Source organism: Periophthalmus magnuspinnatus, chromosome 23, assembly GCF_009829125.3.
Source record: "Periophthalmus magnuspinnatus isolate fPerMag1 chromosome 23, fPerMag1.2.pri, whole genome shotgun sequence".
Classification (NCBI taxonomy): domain Eukaryota; kingdom Metazoa; phylum Chordata; class Actinopteri; order Gobiiformes; family Gobiidae; genus Periophthalmus; species Periophthalmus magnuspinnatus.
In genome coordinates, this window is record NC_047148.1 from 13362879 (window position 1) to 13380423 (window position 17545).

Genomic DNA, 17545 nt, shown 5'->3' on the forward strand with positions numbered 1-17545 from the left:
GAGAACATACAGCAGTTATTACATTCATGATTTGTGTATAAAGAAATAATTCCCTCCAGATATTTGATGCAACATTTTGTGTGAGCTAGGCTCACCTGGGAGATACTGCGGCTATAAACAGCCTAAAGGATTCCACCCAGATGGATGGACAAATGATCTTTCACAGAAAACAGATAAAACTCTTTTTCTTCTGATGAGCCTGAAGAGATGCAGTATGTGTAGGTGCTCATTTAGGTGATACTTGGACTTGGACAGCACTTGGACAGTTTCATTTAGAGTTGATTTTATCCACTTTTTTCTCTTGCTTTGGATAATTTCTTGTTTAGAAATACAGTGGAAATAATGTAGTCCACTTTTAGACCTGGTTTATCCGTAAATTAGACATGGAATAGTCCTGTTACATACTTCATTTTGATTTTATGGTACACAGAAACCCAAATCTTTTCTTTGGTGGTATTTGGTGTGAGAGCCACTGGGTTAGAGTGGTGGCAGGCATATCAGTTTAAATTCTTTTCACATGAAGTCACCAAAGAAAATAATTTGTCCTCTCGAATACCATCAGGTCTAAACCAGGTCTATAATAGGACTATTGGAGGTCTACAACACTACACCAATAAGAATATTGAAGAAAAATTAGGGGAAAAAATGTGTTGAGCGTCTCACTCGTGATCATAATCATGCTATAATGAGGCTGTAAGTGCACTTATTCTTGATATGATGTACACAATTCTTCTGATCCATGGAATTCTTCAGCTTTATATTGGATTTTTTTTTTTCCATTATTATTGTAATGGACTGGATATATAATTTGAGATGTTTTGGGAGTTTTCCTCCCAGCTGTAAATAAATCAGATTGTATAACAGTTTATCCTATGGGAGTCTTGAGCGACTAACTGAAGTATTTGTTGCTCTCTTGTCCCTGCAGACCGTTCATTGTCCTGCCTCCTCTGATGGAATGGATTCGAGTGGCTGTTGCTCACACTGAACATCGCCGAAGTTTCTCTGTGGACAGTGACGATGTGAGGCAGGCAGCACGGCTACTGCTGCCAGGAGTGGACTGTGAACCACGACAAGTGAAGTAAGACTAATACTTTAATACTTTTATAGCAGTATAAAAGTAAAATTCTTATATATAGTATATATAGTTACTCATCCATTTACATTGCTCAGACAGGATTGACTGAGATATAATTGTTCATTAAAAATGATCAACTACGGACCCGATTTCACCCTAAGTGTCACCTGAGCTCAAAAGATTCTCACCTTTTAATTTTTTATGTATTCTTAACATACGATCCTATATGGTCCACCTGCAGAGCTGAAGATTGCTTTTGCGCTACCAGGAAGCTTGATGCAGCTTCCACTGAGGCCAAGTTCCTGCAGGACCTAGGCTTCCGCATGCTTAACTGTGGACGCACTGATCTGGTCAAGCAGGCGGTCAACCTGCTGGGACCTGATGGCATTAACAGCATGAGTGAACAGGTGAGATGCTTAAAATATAGTGTAATAAAGCAGGTGATGCACAGTAGTGCGAAAGACAATAATCAGAGTGAAGTGGCATACTGTGCAGAGGCTGCTGGCGTTAAAAGCAGATGATATTGGTATTTTTTGTAAACAAGAAAACAAATCTAAAGGTGCAATTGATATGTAATTTTCACCAGATAGTGGTAACAAGCTAGATAATCCACAGATGAAAAGAAATCCACCCATCAATGTACAAAAATTATGATCTGTGCAATAATGTGAACTGTGATGTCGTGGCTTTCCATTCCGTTTTGCAACTTTCTTACAACTTTCTTCACATTGTTACTACAAAAGTAAACCTACCTTTATAAAACATTTTAATGTATTTCTAAATCAGAGGGCCCCCAAGAGATTAGGTTGATTATATTTTTTGTGTTTTGTCTAGTAGAATTCTTTACATTTATTACCTGTTTAGGGAATGACGCCGCTGATGTATGCCTGTGTACGTGGAGACGAGGCCATGGTCCAGATGCTTCTTGATGCTGGAGCCGACATTAACAGTGAGGTCAGTGTTGTATTCTCTATTATTAATGTTGTATGTTTGGAGTGAACAAAGAACGCCTTTCTCTTTCCCCTCAATCTGTGATCTTCTCTCTGCATGCTTTTGATGGCAGCTCAATACATGAAGTGCACTCTATAAGCATATCGTCTGTGCATAGAGGATCATGGAAAGTTTTTGCACTGATCATAATCCAGTCACTTACTTCATTGCTGAAACTGAAATAAGTGTTTTGCCTTATACACTATGAATATTGCATTATAGCTGGAAGAGTCAGTGCACTTATTGTAACTTTGTGCTGCAGATAAACATGGTGCATGAACTTCATTTCAGATTTTATTGGTTTGTGTTCAAAGTGTTGAATGTGAAGATCATTTTATTTTTGGGGTTATTGCCCACTGCTAGTAATCAGTTTTCCATCTTAGACTGCCCCATCTCTTTAGGGTTCGCCAATATCATAGGTGTATGCTGACTCATACACAAAGTTAGCAATCCAATAAGTTAAAAAAAAAAGTTATACATACAGTATTTGTAATTTAAGTGATTTGAAGTCAGCAATGCATTTTCTGGCATAAAAGCATATGAAATGCCTTAAAAGAAAAAGGTTCACTAGACCCATGTCACTACACGGTACACACCACAGCCACATGTTAAAGTCAGCTCTTTGTTCATGAGTCAGTGCTGCTCAGTGCTCGTGTCACTCTTCGTGCCTTTACCAGTGTTGTGTTTTCTCTCTGGTTTCACTCTAAGTTGGAGCTTCTAAGTTATGGTGAGACCACCAGTCCAGACAGGCAGTGCACTACAGATCTTACAGTTTAAAAACAAGGTGCAGACTTGTGATGAGGGTGACTTTTAGACTAATAGTGATTTCCTGTGAAACTCCAGAGCAAAATCTGCCTCTGCCATCCTGCCCTTCACTGTTCTCCTGCTTACGCGTCTCACTCCTCCCCACATCTTTTGGCCTGAGCTGTTTGATGTTAATGGCTGTATCTCTCTCCCTGAACCTTACCTATGACTTCCCAGGTGCCAAGCACAGTAAACAAGCACCCCTCAGTATATCCTGAAACGCGCCAGGGGACACCACTCACATTCGCCGTGTTACACGGACACGTCCCTGTTGTGCAGGTAGACACTGATTGACCTCATAACTCGTGGCCTATGGCCTCACTCTTGCCCCGTCCTCACCATAAAAATGCTAAATGATGATTATTATGATGGTGCATAGTAACAATAAAGCCCCAATTCCTCTTTGCCCCTTGAGTACATTTTGGAGAGAACGAGGCCAGTGTAACCTTTATTAAATGTTTGTTTCAAACTATCATAACTTGTATAGCTATGTTACCCATGTCCACATGTAAATGTGGGTTAAATTAGTCTAAACTATAATGCAATTAAAATAAAATTATCCAACAGCCAGATACAGTCTTTACACATTGAGGAGAGCTTATAGTAATTATAGTATATTAATTACTGTAATGTAATTTGACACTGGTGGACAAATTAATCTTTATGTAGCCATATTTTAAGAAAACACTAAAAGGTTTTTAGTGAGAGGCCAGACAACAAAGAATATAGTCTAGGTCAGGCCCAATAACAAGGAAGTAACAGTAACAGTGAATGTCCAAAGCTCCGAATTGGCTTGTTAAGGTTGTGTCTTTTTCTAGTGTCCTTCACTCGTTTGTTGTTTCATGCTCCGTCTCTGCCTGACACAGTTGTTGCTCGATAATGGAGCCAATGTGGAGGGTGCCCTGCAGGATGGGGCGGAGAACTACACAGAGACCCCCCTTCAGCTGGCTGCAGCTGCAGGTAATGATTGTAATCACTGCCATAACATTTTGTGTGCCTCACATATTATAATCAATAAGAAATACATTTATGTTGGATCAAGAGTGGTGCTACTTAATCCTGTTACAGCAGATGATGTCAAGTACAAGTTGTTATGGTAGTGAGGGCTAGCAAATAATTCATTTAATTTTTATTTAATGTGCATGTTAGTACAAGCTGATTCAATCTGTTTGCTCTTTAGGTAATTTTGAATTGGTCAGTTTGCTCCTGGACAGAGGAGCAGACCCTATGGTGGGAACCTTGTGCCGAAATGGTATTTCCTCCTCTCCTCTGGGTGACATGACTTCATTCAGCCTGGCTGCAGCTCATGGACACAGGTATGCGTTACATCTGAGCTGCTGTCGGAGAACAGATCAGGCTGCTCTGATACATCTATTACCTCAGTATTGATCCATTTACGCTCACCTGCTGTACTGCAGCTGCTTCTCTCGTGGGACTGGGATTTATCAGGAGATTGTAATTTTGGACAGGATCTGACTATAAAAGTGGCATTGTATCAATGTAATCAAATAACCAAGTTTTGATACCTTGTAAAATAGTACCCATTAGCACTGACAATGTAATTATGCTTAAGTATGCTATAGAAGAGATTGATATAGAGAGAAATAGATGCTTGCAAATTTAATTCTAAATTCAACCAAATACAGTTAAAGCATGTCAAATCAGCTACAAGGCTAAATTGTAGTCAACTTCAGTGATCCTTTCTGTGATGAATCCACACATGAAAAGATACAATGGATTTGGGTGTTATAGTCAGTTCTGTCTGAGATAAGTTACCTTATTTCTATATTATTTGGTATGACAGAATCCAGGTTTTATAAATCACCAAACTTTCAACAGTTAAAAATGCCTATAAGTTAGAGAGTCATACTCAAAAGAACATGGTAATACTAATTTTAAGTAACTGTATTTTATGTTCTCTCTGTTCTGTTCTGAAGTTGGTGTGTGGAATTTGAAATGACTTACACTTTAACTGATTGATTGAAATTACTTCATATTGAATAATTAATTGAATAATAATAAAACTCTGGATGATAATATTGGCTAAAAATGCATGTTCAATAAGGATATAAACATTTGAGTCATTTCCATTTATAGCTACCCTTATTATCTCTGTCTTGTGCTGCTTGCGTTGAATGAAACTGCTACCCACCTGTTTTCTTAGGAATGTCTTTCGAAGGCTCCTGTCCCAGTCGGAGAAGGACAAAGGGGATGTAATGTCCCTGGAGGAGATCCTGGCTGAGGGATCGGAGCCTAGTGAGAAGAGACTAGTTCCGCATGCTAACGGAGGAGGAACTCTACGAACAGGAAAGGCCAAACTGAGAGCTCTGAGAGAGGCCATGTACCATAGCGCAGAGCATGGCCATGTGGATATCACCATAGACATCCGCAGTTTAGGTCAGACCCTCTAACTCATGGTTCAGTGGCACGCATGTTGCTGTCTGATCTCTCCAGCTGTTCTGGAGATGTACTCAAGCTGTGCCCGTCCTGTCCTGTCCAGTCCTGTGTTGTTGTGTATCAAGTCAGAGCTATTTCTGTTGACCACAAATCTAAATAAAAAAATCACAATTATTAGTGTCAATTGATAATTGATTATTTCTTATGTGTGTATATATATATATATATATATATATATATATATATATATATACATACATACACACACCTATTTTTTTTTTACAAAATATACAATAAAACATTAGTATTTATGTTGTTGAGAGTTATTGTTGAGAGTTATTAATATTCTATGTTTCTTTTTTTCCTAATAAAGCCACTATGCAGAAACAACAACTTTTTAATACTTTAAAGTCATTAATAACTGATCATTTAACCTTTTTCCACTAAGCAACTGTCTTTTAAAACTACTAACCATTTTTAAAAGACGTTGTAGAAACATGGTCGGTTCTGATGCTCTTAACATGTTTCAGTAATCAGATTTATTATAATTATTTGTTGTTGTGGTATTTACAGTAAATGTGTTGATTTTCTCAGGAGTTCCCTGGACGCTCCACACCTGGCTTGAGACTCTACGCACCTGTTTTATGCATCATCGACGGCCACTGATCCAGGGTCTGCTCAAAGACTTCAGCTGTATTAAGGAGGATGAGTACACAGAGGAGCTCATCACCCATGGGCTACCTCTCATGTTCCAGATCCTAAGGACCAGCAAGGTCAATCATTATCATCTGTACTCTGCATGAGCAGAAACAACTCATTAGGCGTACATTTTCTGCTCTGGCCATAGTGCTAATGATACTGTGATATCATTATTAACACTCGCATTTGCATGTATTGTTTTGAGTGTTCAAACCATAATATCATCCATTTGCAGAAAATTTTGCCTCAGCGAGAAAGTGCATTACCTCCACTGAATGTACATTTGGCTGTTTGCAGAATGAAGTGATAAGTCAGCAGCTGTCGGTCATTTTCACCCAGTGCTATGGGCCGTTCCCTATCCCAAAGCTGACGGAGATCAAAAAGAAACAGACTTCACGCTTAGGTAAGAGGCTCACAAACAGTGGCTCCTCATTATTGTCTTTGAATCATTTTGTGGATGGTAATGAAGTGGAAGAGGGTGAGTTTTAATAAGGCAAGACAGCTGTCAAAGCTGTTTTTACACAGAACTCTGAAATCCCTTGTCTGTCAACCTCTGCAGTGGTTTGGCCTGTGGAGCTGTGATTTCTTTTGTTGGATGGAACAGACTAGATACTTAGCTTCATATAATTTAGTTAATTTACTTTTAATACGCAAAAGAACAGAGTGCCTACTATCAAAAAGACCTAGTCTAGCAATTTAGTTGATCAATTATACTGTAAAGGGAACTGAGTTTTTAAATAATTTTCATGTAAGTACCACCACCTTAGGTAATATACCTTTGGTATATATAATATATATATAACAGATACCTCACTGCATTAATCAAAATAAAATTATGTTTAAGTCAAAGATAAGAGAAATAATGCAGGTCTACTGTGCATTATGAAGTAGCACCATCTTGTGTTCAATACAAAAAACAAATTGAGGTGAGTATTCACTGACAGTGAACCCAAGTTCCACATGAAACAAAGATGGTAAATGTCTGCTTCAATTAAGTATTTAATAATGATTGTGCATACGACTTTTTTTTCCCTTCCAGACCCCCACTTTCTCAATAACAAAGAAATGTCAGATGTCACTTTTCTGGTGGAAGGAAAACCATTTTATGCACATAAGGTTTTGCTATTTACAGCTTCACCCAGGTAATTGCGTTGTCCCAAAACATGCCACTTCTTGTTTTATGGAATTATATGTTCTGATCTGCACACCAGAGGTTCATGTTATTGATTTGGTCCTATACAGGTTCAAGTCTTTGCTCCAAAATCGACCAGCAGCAGAGAACACCTGTATAGAGATCAGCCATGTTAAATACTCCATATTTCATGTAAGAACAGACAAGTTTTTGGTTTGTTTAGTTGTTATTGAATTTGATATTGAATCACACGCACTTGTTTACTTCTGTCTTTTAGCTCGTCATGCAGTATTTATACTGTGGTGGCACAGACACTTTGCATATAAGAAACACCGAAGTTATGGAGGTAAATTATCTTGAAACACAGATTGCAGAGCAACAGCACACAAGCCTTAGTGTCTGTAATCCTGTAATCATACTCTATGGCTGTACTGTTCCCATCAGCTCCTGTCAGCAGCAAAATTCTTCCAACTAGAGGCCCTTCAGAGACACTGTGAGATCATCTGCTCCAAGAATATCACGACCGAAACATGCGTGGACCTCTACAAACATGCCAAGGTTAGTCGTGATGCACACGGATAAGACTGACTGCTAATTATTGAAGAAAAATTCTTAAATAAACATGTTATGCCTTTTAGATACTATTGAACTATATCTTAGATCAATCATCATTTGACATTTAACATGTTTTTATTGTAGGAAAATGGCTATGTGCCATTTGAGAACGCCACATGTATTACTCTGAGTCTTAATATTTCAGATAATTACAACTACACAGCAGGATGTAGGTGGCGATAGGGGGTGGAGGATAGGTGAAAACAGGAATTGTATGAGCACTTTCAAGCCTTGAATTATTCAAAAGTGCATGGACCAATCAAAATAAAAGTCTGAGTAAGCTGATGATGAATGAACACCGTAACAATATTTAACAGCTCATGAAAGTTGATTTTCTATAATATGTCTCATTTTAAAACTGTCTCCTCAGTTTCTTGGTGCATTGGAGCTGACATCTTTCATCGAGGGCTATTTCCTAAAAAACATGGTGCTGTTGATTGAATTGGAGAACTTCAAGCAGCTGTTGTTCGAACCCTGCCCTCCTGAGAGTCCCGGGCCCTGCCCTGGCGTCTGCACTGACATCCTTCATGATTTGGAGAAAACTCTGGCCACTCGCATCCACTCCATCCACCTGTCTACTTCAAAGGGCTCTGTGGTCTGACACTGCCCCCTCCTGGTCACAGAGTTCATGTTTTGTGCATTGTCTCGCTGTAGCCTGTCCACCTGATCTGGTTGGGCTTGGAGAGGAGCAGTCACATGTTGTCAGGGATTTACCCTTTAATTCTGGTCCCAGTGGATGTTCCTGGTTTAATGACATACATTACACAATCAGTGGAAGGATGCACTTGCCTTATTAGAGGTTTGCCCTCTTTTGCCTGTTGGTTACCACATCACTCTTGTCCTGGTGAGATTTTCCAAACTACTGCAAACAACTTCGTACTGTATTTCAGACAAAAGAAATGCATGACAAATATATTGTTAGAATTTCTACCAAGCAGCTTCTAATAAAATCCTTGATTTTGTTTTTCAACCGGATGCCATTTTTCTTGGTTCTGCTTGAGTAGTAGCAATGCCAGCAGACAATCCGTAGTTTAATCCATGAGGTTTTTGTTGTGTTGTTTTTTGTTTTTTTTGTTTTTCAAATTTGTGGTGGATATCTTTCACTGCTGCCCACTGTGTGTAGAGATTCAAAGAACTTCTGCTGGGGCCAATCAATGCAGTGCTGGTCGACTTTTGATGCTCCATTTGATGAGAACTATATGCTACATTAACAACTGTATAAAAACTGACTTTTGCATGACACCTTCTAAACTAAGCTGCCCTGATCATGCTTTTTATGCAGAACTTCATCAGAACATTTTTGTCCACTGGAATACAGATCAACTTGGAGAATTGTAATGGCAGGGACTAATTAAGGCGAAGTTGTACAAAGTATTCTCCAAAGCATTGCTGAAGACACAAGACTCATTGAATGTGCTCCCAGGACTTTGTATTTTGTTGTCTATGTGTGTCTGTTTTTCGAAATCTGCATGTTTGACCTCTTCATATATGAAACCCCCGTTTTTTCTGTATGTGTGCTTTTTGTGTAAATGATGGACTGGGTGGATTCCTCATAGCAAGGAAATCCCACAATATCCACTCAATCTTTTGTCTTTATTGTCAATGCACTTAAGTCATTCATCATACCTCTACTCCTTTACCTCGCATAGTGCTCTATAGGACCAAATTTTAAGGGGATCATAGTATACAAACACTGTCAACACTGCAAAATCACACAACTATAGAACTTGCACTTTAAACAAAATCTAATAAAAAACAGACATAATCCCCAGCAATCAGTTAGTTCGGTCAGTCTTGACAAAATAAGCAGTGTATTCAGACAGACAACATACCAAAAAAGACGTTTTCCTGCTGATATAGCTTACGAATGATGCAAATGTCTTTTAAGTGTTGTCATTCTTGTTGTCATTGTCTTTCCGATGATAGAGTGCAGTATATAGTAAAGATATGATATATAAACTAATACTGTAGCACGCTCCAAATTTATCTTGGGTAAATAAAATTATAGGTATAATCTTGAAGAAATCATTTTAAGTCATGTATATAGTTAAAAAAGGACTTATTTTTATTTTCATACAACATACATAGTGTTATAATGTCTATATTTTATGTTACATTTAAATATTTTGTTTATCAAAGTGTGAACCTATAAATATGTGTTGAATTAAGCAATATTGATGATTTATAATTCTGTTGAATAAACACAGCAGGTTTCAGTACTACAAATGTGAACTAAAGACTAAGTCACTGAAGATGCATTATTATAGGCTATTGTTCACATTGTATGACATTCCAGTATTTTATGTAATACCCGCTTTGATGGCTATGGAGTAAACAATATGAATATGGAGTTTGTCCTGTGCAAATGTTTTAACTGAAATGCCTGTGCAATGCAACTTTTAGGAGTTAACAAATTCACAATGATGTCAAGCACTTTGTGTGCTAGAGTTAGTGTAGCCAAGGTCCATAATAAAAGTGAGCATTGGTTTAGCAAATGCTTTGATGCTACAGTGGGTCAAAGCAGTGTAAATGTTGGTTCGCATGGCTCTTCTTGTTTCATGTTGTTGAGAATGTGCTCTAGCCTCTGTACACCAGCTCTGTCATACAGGAATTACCCTTTTGATTTGTCTGAGCCTTTATTTGCCTGCATATTTGTTCATAGTGGTAGGAAACAAGACGTCTCCTAGAAACAGCAGATGCATGGATAAATGTGCAGAATTATCTACAATGGTATTTTCGCATTCTTACAGGTCATTTCATGACATTGTTTGTGAACAGCTAATAAATGACCACACTTAAAACCATCACATTGCCTTGTGTTATCGCCTTGTGTGTCTTTGTGAATATTACAATAAGAAATCAATGTAGGAATATGGGGCTGTATCGTAGATAGATGAATTTAAAGAAAGTTAATTTTACAGCGCAGTACGATTACGTGCAAATTCTGAAATGATTAATGATTCACTATGGAACTTGGTGGAAGGTATCACCAGCCTGTTCTTATTGAAATGTCATTGTTTTGTTTAGAATGTTCCACATTATGACATTAAACTAATCTATATTGCATTCGTTTCATTAGGTCTACAGAAGATTTTTGGGTTTTTTCCCCCTCAAGCTTACATGCATTTTTACCATTACCACAGATCACACCTGCAACTTGGCCTGATTGTTTCCTCGGAGACAGAGAAGTTTAATGACAAGCTGCTGAACATTTAACATCTTTAGGGAGATAAGATTAATATTACATTAAATTATGCCTGGAAAGTTACACAGTGGGTCCATTAAAGTCTCTCCATATGATCAGTTTACTATAGCGTTATATAAAAAACGCAGCCTCCAGTAACACCATATAAATAAAGCCAACCACGATGTCAACCCTACACCGTTTGATTAAGTCAACTATCCTTATAAACGCTCAAGGGCCTCTAGAGGGCAGTGTTTGTCTAAATTCAGGCACAAAGCGGGCGCCTGCGCACTAGGAGAAGCAAAAGCCGCCCTTCCTCCCGCTGAAGTAGCACCGCAGGGTCGTGCAGACGTAAACTCAGCACAGCCCTGATTACTTTTAGAATTGACCTTAACTATTCTCAAATATAACATGGAGAGTATACAACGTATTAAAAATGGTAAGTCATAGAAACTCGACATTTGGGCTCTTGATCATGAGAAAAAGATGTCCTTTTAGGATTGTGTGCGTCCGATTTTAAACATGGCGTACCCCGCTCGTGGAGCTAGCGTCACGGTGAAATACCGCCAACAGCTTTTGCACTTATGTTATGTGTGCTTCCGGCGATGTACTAAGTTTATTAAGTTGTTGTTTATATAATAGATACAGTTAGTTGGTTGCTCTTGTTGGCAAGGCTATGCGGTATGTTTAGTGACAGGTAAAATGTTGCTTTGTAAACTTAAGCTAACAGTGCAGTTGTGTGTTCGCCTGCTGCAGTACAAAGCTTAATAATCTGATGACTGATAAGACACATTTCTGCAGGAGCGAAAGCCTCAACGCAGACCTAAGTGAGAATCCTTTGAACCGTATGATTGTTTTGTTTTGTACAGCAGCAAGTAGTGACAGAAATGCATTCATTCGAGTCCTAATACACCACTTTTTATCTGACAACTGTCTCTTCCACCCGAGTCTAAAGAAGCATTTTGGCACTCCTGAATGAGATTAAAAACCTGACCATTCCTTCATCATTTTGACACATTATAGCAGTTTGTCAGGCTGGACCGTTACATTTCGTTACTGCAAAAAAGCTCAAAACTCATGTATATGTTACGATGTATTTTCAGATGTCTTCCTTTCGCTACCCTCACTTCGGCTTTTCGTACCTCCATTGCGCCTGATGTCTTCAGCCATGTGGCATGTTGTCCAAGAGGGGGATGTACATGGATATGGCATGGTGGAAGACTTCATCAACAGTGTCACAGAAATAGTCCCTGAGATATTGAGCACAGATCAGAGGACTCAGCTACTGCTTGCTCTCCGTTCCAGGGTATGGCAAATGTACATGTTATAGATCTTGTTTGTAGAAATAATGCCTAAATTTTACATTTTCACTATAGGTTGTTCTTGAAATGTGCAGAGGTGACCAAATTACTAACGCTGAATATATTAGAATGCACCTAGAGCAAATAAAAAAACTTGTATCTATTTGGGCAGCACAGGTTTGTAATAAATATTTTTAAGCTTTTTCATAATTTCATGTCTTGATCATTTCTATTTCTAATGATGAATATTTCTTTTTAAGCCATGTTTTGCAGAACTTGTGTTCCCGGAATCCACTTTTGTTGATCAAGTGCAGTTGCTGTTGAAAGATCCTTCTGAAAAAGAGAAATTTTTCAAGGTATGCTCAGTCAACCTTGTGGTGTTCTCTTATTGTTGTTATTAATCTCTGACAAATATGTGTTTTTCCAGGATGTTTTCCCTGTTGTGTTTGGACAAGATTTCGATAGTGCACTACAAGTCTTAATGTTGGATTTCTTAACAAGATTAGAGAAGCTCTTTCCGATACCAGACATCCAGCAGGTGGAAAATTTTACACCCAGCACAACTGTCTTGTACCACTTTATTTAATGTATATATTGATTTAAGAACATTTAACTTGAACCAAGCAGCCTAGATTTTACTCTACTGAATTCAGTCATTTTTAGACATGTTTAACCAAATACATCATATATCTGCTAATAACCTTGTTACTTTTGTTTTTACAGACAACCTCTATTCTTTGTGCAATCCCATCGGCTTTAGAGGAGTGTCTCCACTCCGTCCCTGACCCTCAGCATTTAAAAACTGTTCTTCAGTACCATGCTGCACTTGGACACTTGGATTTAACAGGTGAGTTTTATGCATCAAATTTAAAATTTTACACCACTCGCTGCCTTTTTATGTGTTTTATAAAATGAAAGAATTGGTATTGAGCAATATGGTAACAAAAATAGAATTGTGGGCTAGACTCTCTTATGATGAGATCTTTGCCGCATCATGATGTAGTGCTTTTTTTAATGCAGCTCCATTTTACAACGTGTTTGTTTGCTTTTTATTTAATCTTTGATGCTATTCCAGTTGCAACTAGTTACATTAACATGACAAGAGGGAGCAGTATGGATAAACATTGTGTGTTTCAGCTTCAGCTTAAAATGGCAACCATCACTTTCCATAGATGCCTAAACCCCTATACTGCTGTTCCATGATGTGCAATTTATAGAGGCCTTGTATAAAAAAAAAAAAATTATATATATATATATATATATATATATATATATATATATATATATATATATATATATATATATATATATATATATATATATATATATATATATATATATATATATATATATGTAAATATAATGACCCTATCTCATTTTGTTTGCAGATGAGACTCAGACCATTGCATCATCATTTGGAAACTGTATTCTCTCCTCCCTCTCTCTTCCTCAAGTGGAAAAAGTTGTAATAGATGCTGATCAAATACAGTTACAAGCTTCATCTGAGCAGATGCAAGGCTGCGTGACAGTTCAAGTGGAAGGACAAACTGTAACACTCTTGGACTACATACAAATTGAAGAGCCACTGATTGAGCCTGATAATCAGGAGGAATCTGACACCTTAAAGCCAGCTCCATTTCAACCTCTAAAACAAAGCAAACATGTGGAGGTAAAAAATGAATCTTCACAAACTTCTAGGAGACAAAGAAAAAAATTCCCCTGTAACAAAACTTGCCCAGTTTGTGAAAAGTCTTTCTTGCGTGCAGCAGCCATGAGACGGCACCTAGAAACCCATTCAGAAAACCGAGAACTCAAGTACAAATGCAGCAACTGCGACAAAAGATTTAGGGACCAATATGACATGACACGTCACAACATGCGCGTCCATGAAAAGGAAGTGGGTAGCCCACCCACTGCTGAGGACTCTGTAGATTCAAATACATCTGAGAACAAGCATTGTGGTTTGTGTGGCAAATATTTTGCTCGTTATGTAGACATGGAACGACACATGAAGTCTCATTCAGATGACCGACCATATAGCTGTCCTTTTTGTAAAAAGAAATTCAAAAATCCATATATCTTAAAGAGGCATCAGAGCAAAATATGCAAAAATAGAGACATGCAAAAGCCTATCACAGGGAAAAAGAAAGAAAAGCCAAATCAGCAGTTGACTCCAGAGGGGTCAGCAGAGGGCAAAACATGTCCCATCTGCAGCAGGGTCTTACCGTGCACTGCAGACATGTCTAAGCATTTAAGGTCACATACTGAGGAACGGCCATTTATTTGTGTTACTTGTGAAAAGGGCTTTAAGTACAGGGATACATTAAAGAAACATCAGATCATTCATGGACATGAGGGTATTCGGGAAGAAGAAAGCAAGTCAGTCGAACAGATTTTGGCTGAAGCAGATTCACCAAGTTGCACTGAAACTGGTGATCAAAAAGAAAATGTTCTTGATACGGCTACAGCTACTCCTCAAGAGCTGCATTCTCCTCAAATGAGAACAAGGCTAAAACAAATTAAAGTTTGTCCTGTGTGTTTACGGACTTTTGATAGTATCAAGACTTTTAACCGGCATTTGCAATGCCACACAGATGACCGCCCATATCATTGTGTACACTGCAAGAAGCGGTTTAAACATATGCATGGGCTAAAAAGACATCAAGTTTATGCTGTTTGTCATAAGAAAATGACTAGATTCTTATGGAAAAAGGAACCTAGAGCAGGGGCCAGTGACTGTACAAGTTCTGATTCCCAACAGGGCACATCAAATAAGATTCCTGTGTGGTGTTCCAACTGTGGCAAGCACTTTGAGTGTCTTTCTGCTTTAAAGGAGCATCAGGATAAAGTGTGTAAACTGGACATGAGGGAAATTCTCAAATGTGAAAAGTGTGACAAAGAGTTTAAAAGTATGACACTGCTCAAAGTGCATCAAAGAATCCATGACCCGCTTTACTGCAAAGAGTGTGGCAAAATAATGGCCAATGAGGCTGCCTTTGAGAGGCACAAGTTAATGCACAGACCAATGCAGTGCACCATGTGTGACAAGTCGTTCACTTTGCTCAGACGTTTGAGGGAGCACTACGAGAAGCAGCACAACTTTACAGGGCCATATCCCTGTGGCCAGTGTGACAAAAGCTTCATGCAGCTAACTTACCTAGCTGTTCATGGGAGGATCCACCAAGGAGAGTTTCCTTATGCATGTGATTTGTGCCCAGAGAAGTTCAGGTCCTCCAACTGTTTGACTGTGCACCAGAGGAAGCACACTGGGGAGAAGCCCTTTTTGTGCTGGCAGTGTGGGAAGTGCTACCGCTCTGCCTCAGAACTCACGGTGCACATGGGGACGCATTCTGAGGAGAGGCCTTGGACCTGTACACAGTGTGACATGGCCTACCGCACAAAGCAGCAGCTCACCAACCATGTAGAGCAAGTGCACATTGGTTTGAGGTATCCTTGCAAAGACTGTGGAAAACAGTTCATGAAGGAGACCTCTTTGAAGAGGCACGAGCTGATCCACAGTGGGGAGCGGCCGCACCAGTGCACAGTGTGTGGTAAGACTTTCCTGACGGCCAACGAGCTGCGGCTCCACACCCGGTACCACACAGGGGAGCGGCCGTACAAGTGCGAGGTGTGTGGGAAGGCATTTATCCAGTCTGGGTATCTGAAGTCACACATGCGAATTCACACAGGCGAAAAGCCATTTAAATGTGACATTTGTGAAAAGGGCTTTAGACTCTCTTATCACATGAAGAAACACAGAAGAACACATGCTGGAAAGGGAAAGGGATTTCTGTGCGAGGATTGTGGGACAACATTCCTCCAAAAGAATGCCCTTTGGGAACATTCTCTGACTCACAATGTTAAACTAGAAACATTTACTGAGGAAGTCAGCATAGATTTTGAATGAGATATTTTTTTGTTCATGTTCTTTTTTGTAGCTTAGTGGGGGATGTAGCTGGTGTTTTTGTTCATTGTTACTGTTGTATTTTTGGGAAGTTATGAATGAATATGATATTGGGGTATTGCTACTTCTGTTCTTCAGTCATGCTTATTGGGCCAATCTCATTATAGGCTGTACTAACCAATGGCAAATAATTAAATAGAAATATACATATAATCTAAACATGTCTGTCTTTTTATATCTGGCCCTTGAATTAAATCGTGTGGTTAATTACCCTTGTATTTTTTACCCCAGGCTTTTGCAGTGCATATGTTTTACCAGTAGATGGCGGTACAGTTTAAAGAAAACCCCAAATACAGTCTGCTGTTCCAAGCAGCTATTTGCCTCCAATAACTTCTGTCTTTTTTGCTGAACCCTTCAATGCTAAGACATGCCCTGGTTTAGGCTATCACTTAAAATATGAGTCATTTGCTCATACTTATGTGGAGACTACCTGTGTCTGTGTTTCAGTTAGTTTAAATCCAAGGTTAAAAGCCTGTCTGACATGATGAAGCAGATGCAGCAGTAGTAAAACCTGCTCTCAACTTCTTGTTAGTGTGTCGGACCAGTTTTAATCCACAGCATATTGATTTATTTGAGTGTGTAATTGCTTCAATATGCCCTGGTTTTTTCTCTCTGTAATTGAGGGCTGGAAATGTGCATTTTCCTAGATATAGGCTTTGTGGTGCCAGGTTGTGAGCAAAGAGTGTGCTTTTCTTGGGCCAAACATCCAACTACTGTTTTAAGGTTAAGTAATCAATCCAACTAACACACCCAAGTTTTGTCATTCCTTGTTTGTCGCCCTGGTGTATTTGGCAGGATGCATTTTTCCCATAACTGCATTTTCCTGGTGATGTGTAAAACTAGATTTTTTTAATTATTTTTTTTAAAGCACACAGCACATGGCTTTAAAGGGAAAGTGCCTTGAGTCACATGGACCATGTTCTACATAAGCTATGGTTTTACTACAGTTCCCAAGTGCTTGGGTAAATGTATTTATGACTGAAGTATGGTAAAAATCAAGTGTACCAATCGTCTTACTTCAGGGACACATAGGATATGTTTTTTTCATTTTCTCAAAATGTGTATGGGCAGCCACAATTCAATTCAGTGATGAGTGCCACCTACGTGGTCTGAACCTCAAAATTATTCCAACAACTCAGTGAACTTTAGATGTATGCATTAATTGTGTATTGTATGAAGAACTGCTTCATCAGAGAACCACTAATGTGAAACTGAGCCTGGATTTTGAACACAAATGTATATTTTTGTTCTTTTTCTGTCCTCAGATGAACCTGTGACTGAGCCCCTCCCTTAGCCTTTCATCTTGGATTGTAATAATCTACTAGTAACAAGGTAAAGCCTAAAGCAATCTTAACATTAGTGCATTTGTCCTCCAACCCAAAGG

General features: G+C 38.7%; 2 protein-coding genes across 3 annotated transcripts in view; both read left to right on the plus strand.

Annotated features, from left to right (window-relative positions):
• The window catches only part of btbd11a (BTB (POZ) domain containing 11a), an 80073-nt gene extending 69557 nt beyond the window's left edge, over nucleotides 1–10516 (plus strand). Inside the window, exons 4-17 of one of the 2 annotated variants that reach the window (XM_033989368.2) lie at nucleotides 926–1078; nucleotides 1317–1482; nucleotides 1940–2029; nucleotides 3047–3148; nucleotides 3736–3829; nucleotides 4050–4185; nucleotides 5034–5266; nucleotides 5861–6039; nucleotides 6263–6368; nucleotides 7005–7107; nucleotides 7208–7289; nucleotides 7375–7443; nucleotides 7542–7655; nucleotides 8083–10516. In XM_033989368.2, the coding sequence (XP_033845259.2) occupies nucleotides 926–1078; nucleotides 1317–1482; nucleotides 1940–2029; nucleotides 3047–3148; nucleotides 3736–3829; nucleotides 4050–4185; nucleotides 5034–5266; nucleotides 5861–6039; nucleotides 6263–6368; nucleotides 7005–7107; nucleotides 7208–7289; nucleotides 7375–7443; nucleotides 7542–7655; nucleotides 8083–8313 (1858 nt within the window). In that variant the 3' untranslated portion in view covers nucleotides 8314–10516. The remainder of the gene's footprint in view (nucleotides 1–925; nucleotides 1079–1316; nucleotides 1483–1939; nucleotides 2030–3046; nucleotides 3149–3735; nucleotides 3830–4049; nucleotides 4186–5033; nucleotides 5267–5860; nucleotides 6040–6262; nucleotides 6369–7004; nucleotides 7108–7207; nucleotides 7290–7374; nucleotides 7444–7541; nucleotides 7656–8082) is intronic. The other variant, XM_055231554.1, reaches the window with a different exon arrangement.
• A 668-nt stretch (nucleotides 10517–11184) lies between these two features.
• On the plus strand, nucleotides 11185–16317 carry LOC117391539 (zinc finger protein 11-like). The gene is made up of 7 exons (XM_033989367.2): nucleotides 11185–11335; nucleotides 12000–12202; nucleotides 12273–12374; nucleotides 12458–12553; nucleotides 12625–12735; nucleotides 12921–13044; nucleotides 13586–16317. Exons 1-7 carry the CDS (start codon nucleotides 11308–11310, stop codon nucleotides 16102–16104), a joined length of 3183 nt encoding a protein of 1060 aa, XP_033845258.2. The 5' UTR covers nucleotides 11185–11307; the 3' UTR covers nucleotides 16105–16317.
• The last annotated feature ends 1228 nt before the right edge of the window (nucleotides 16318–17545 follow it).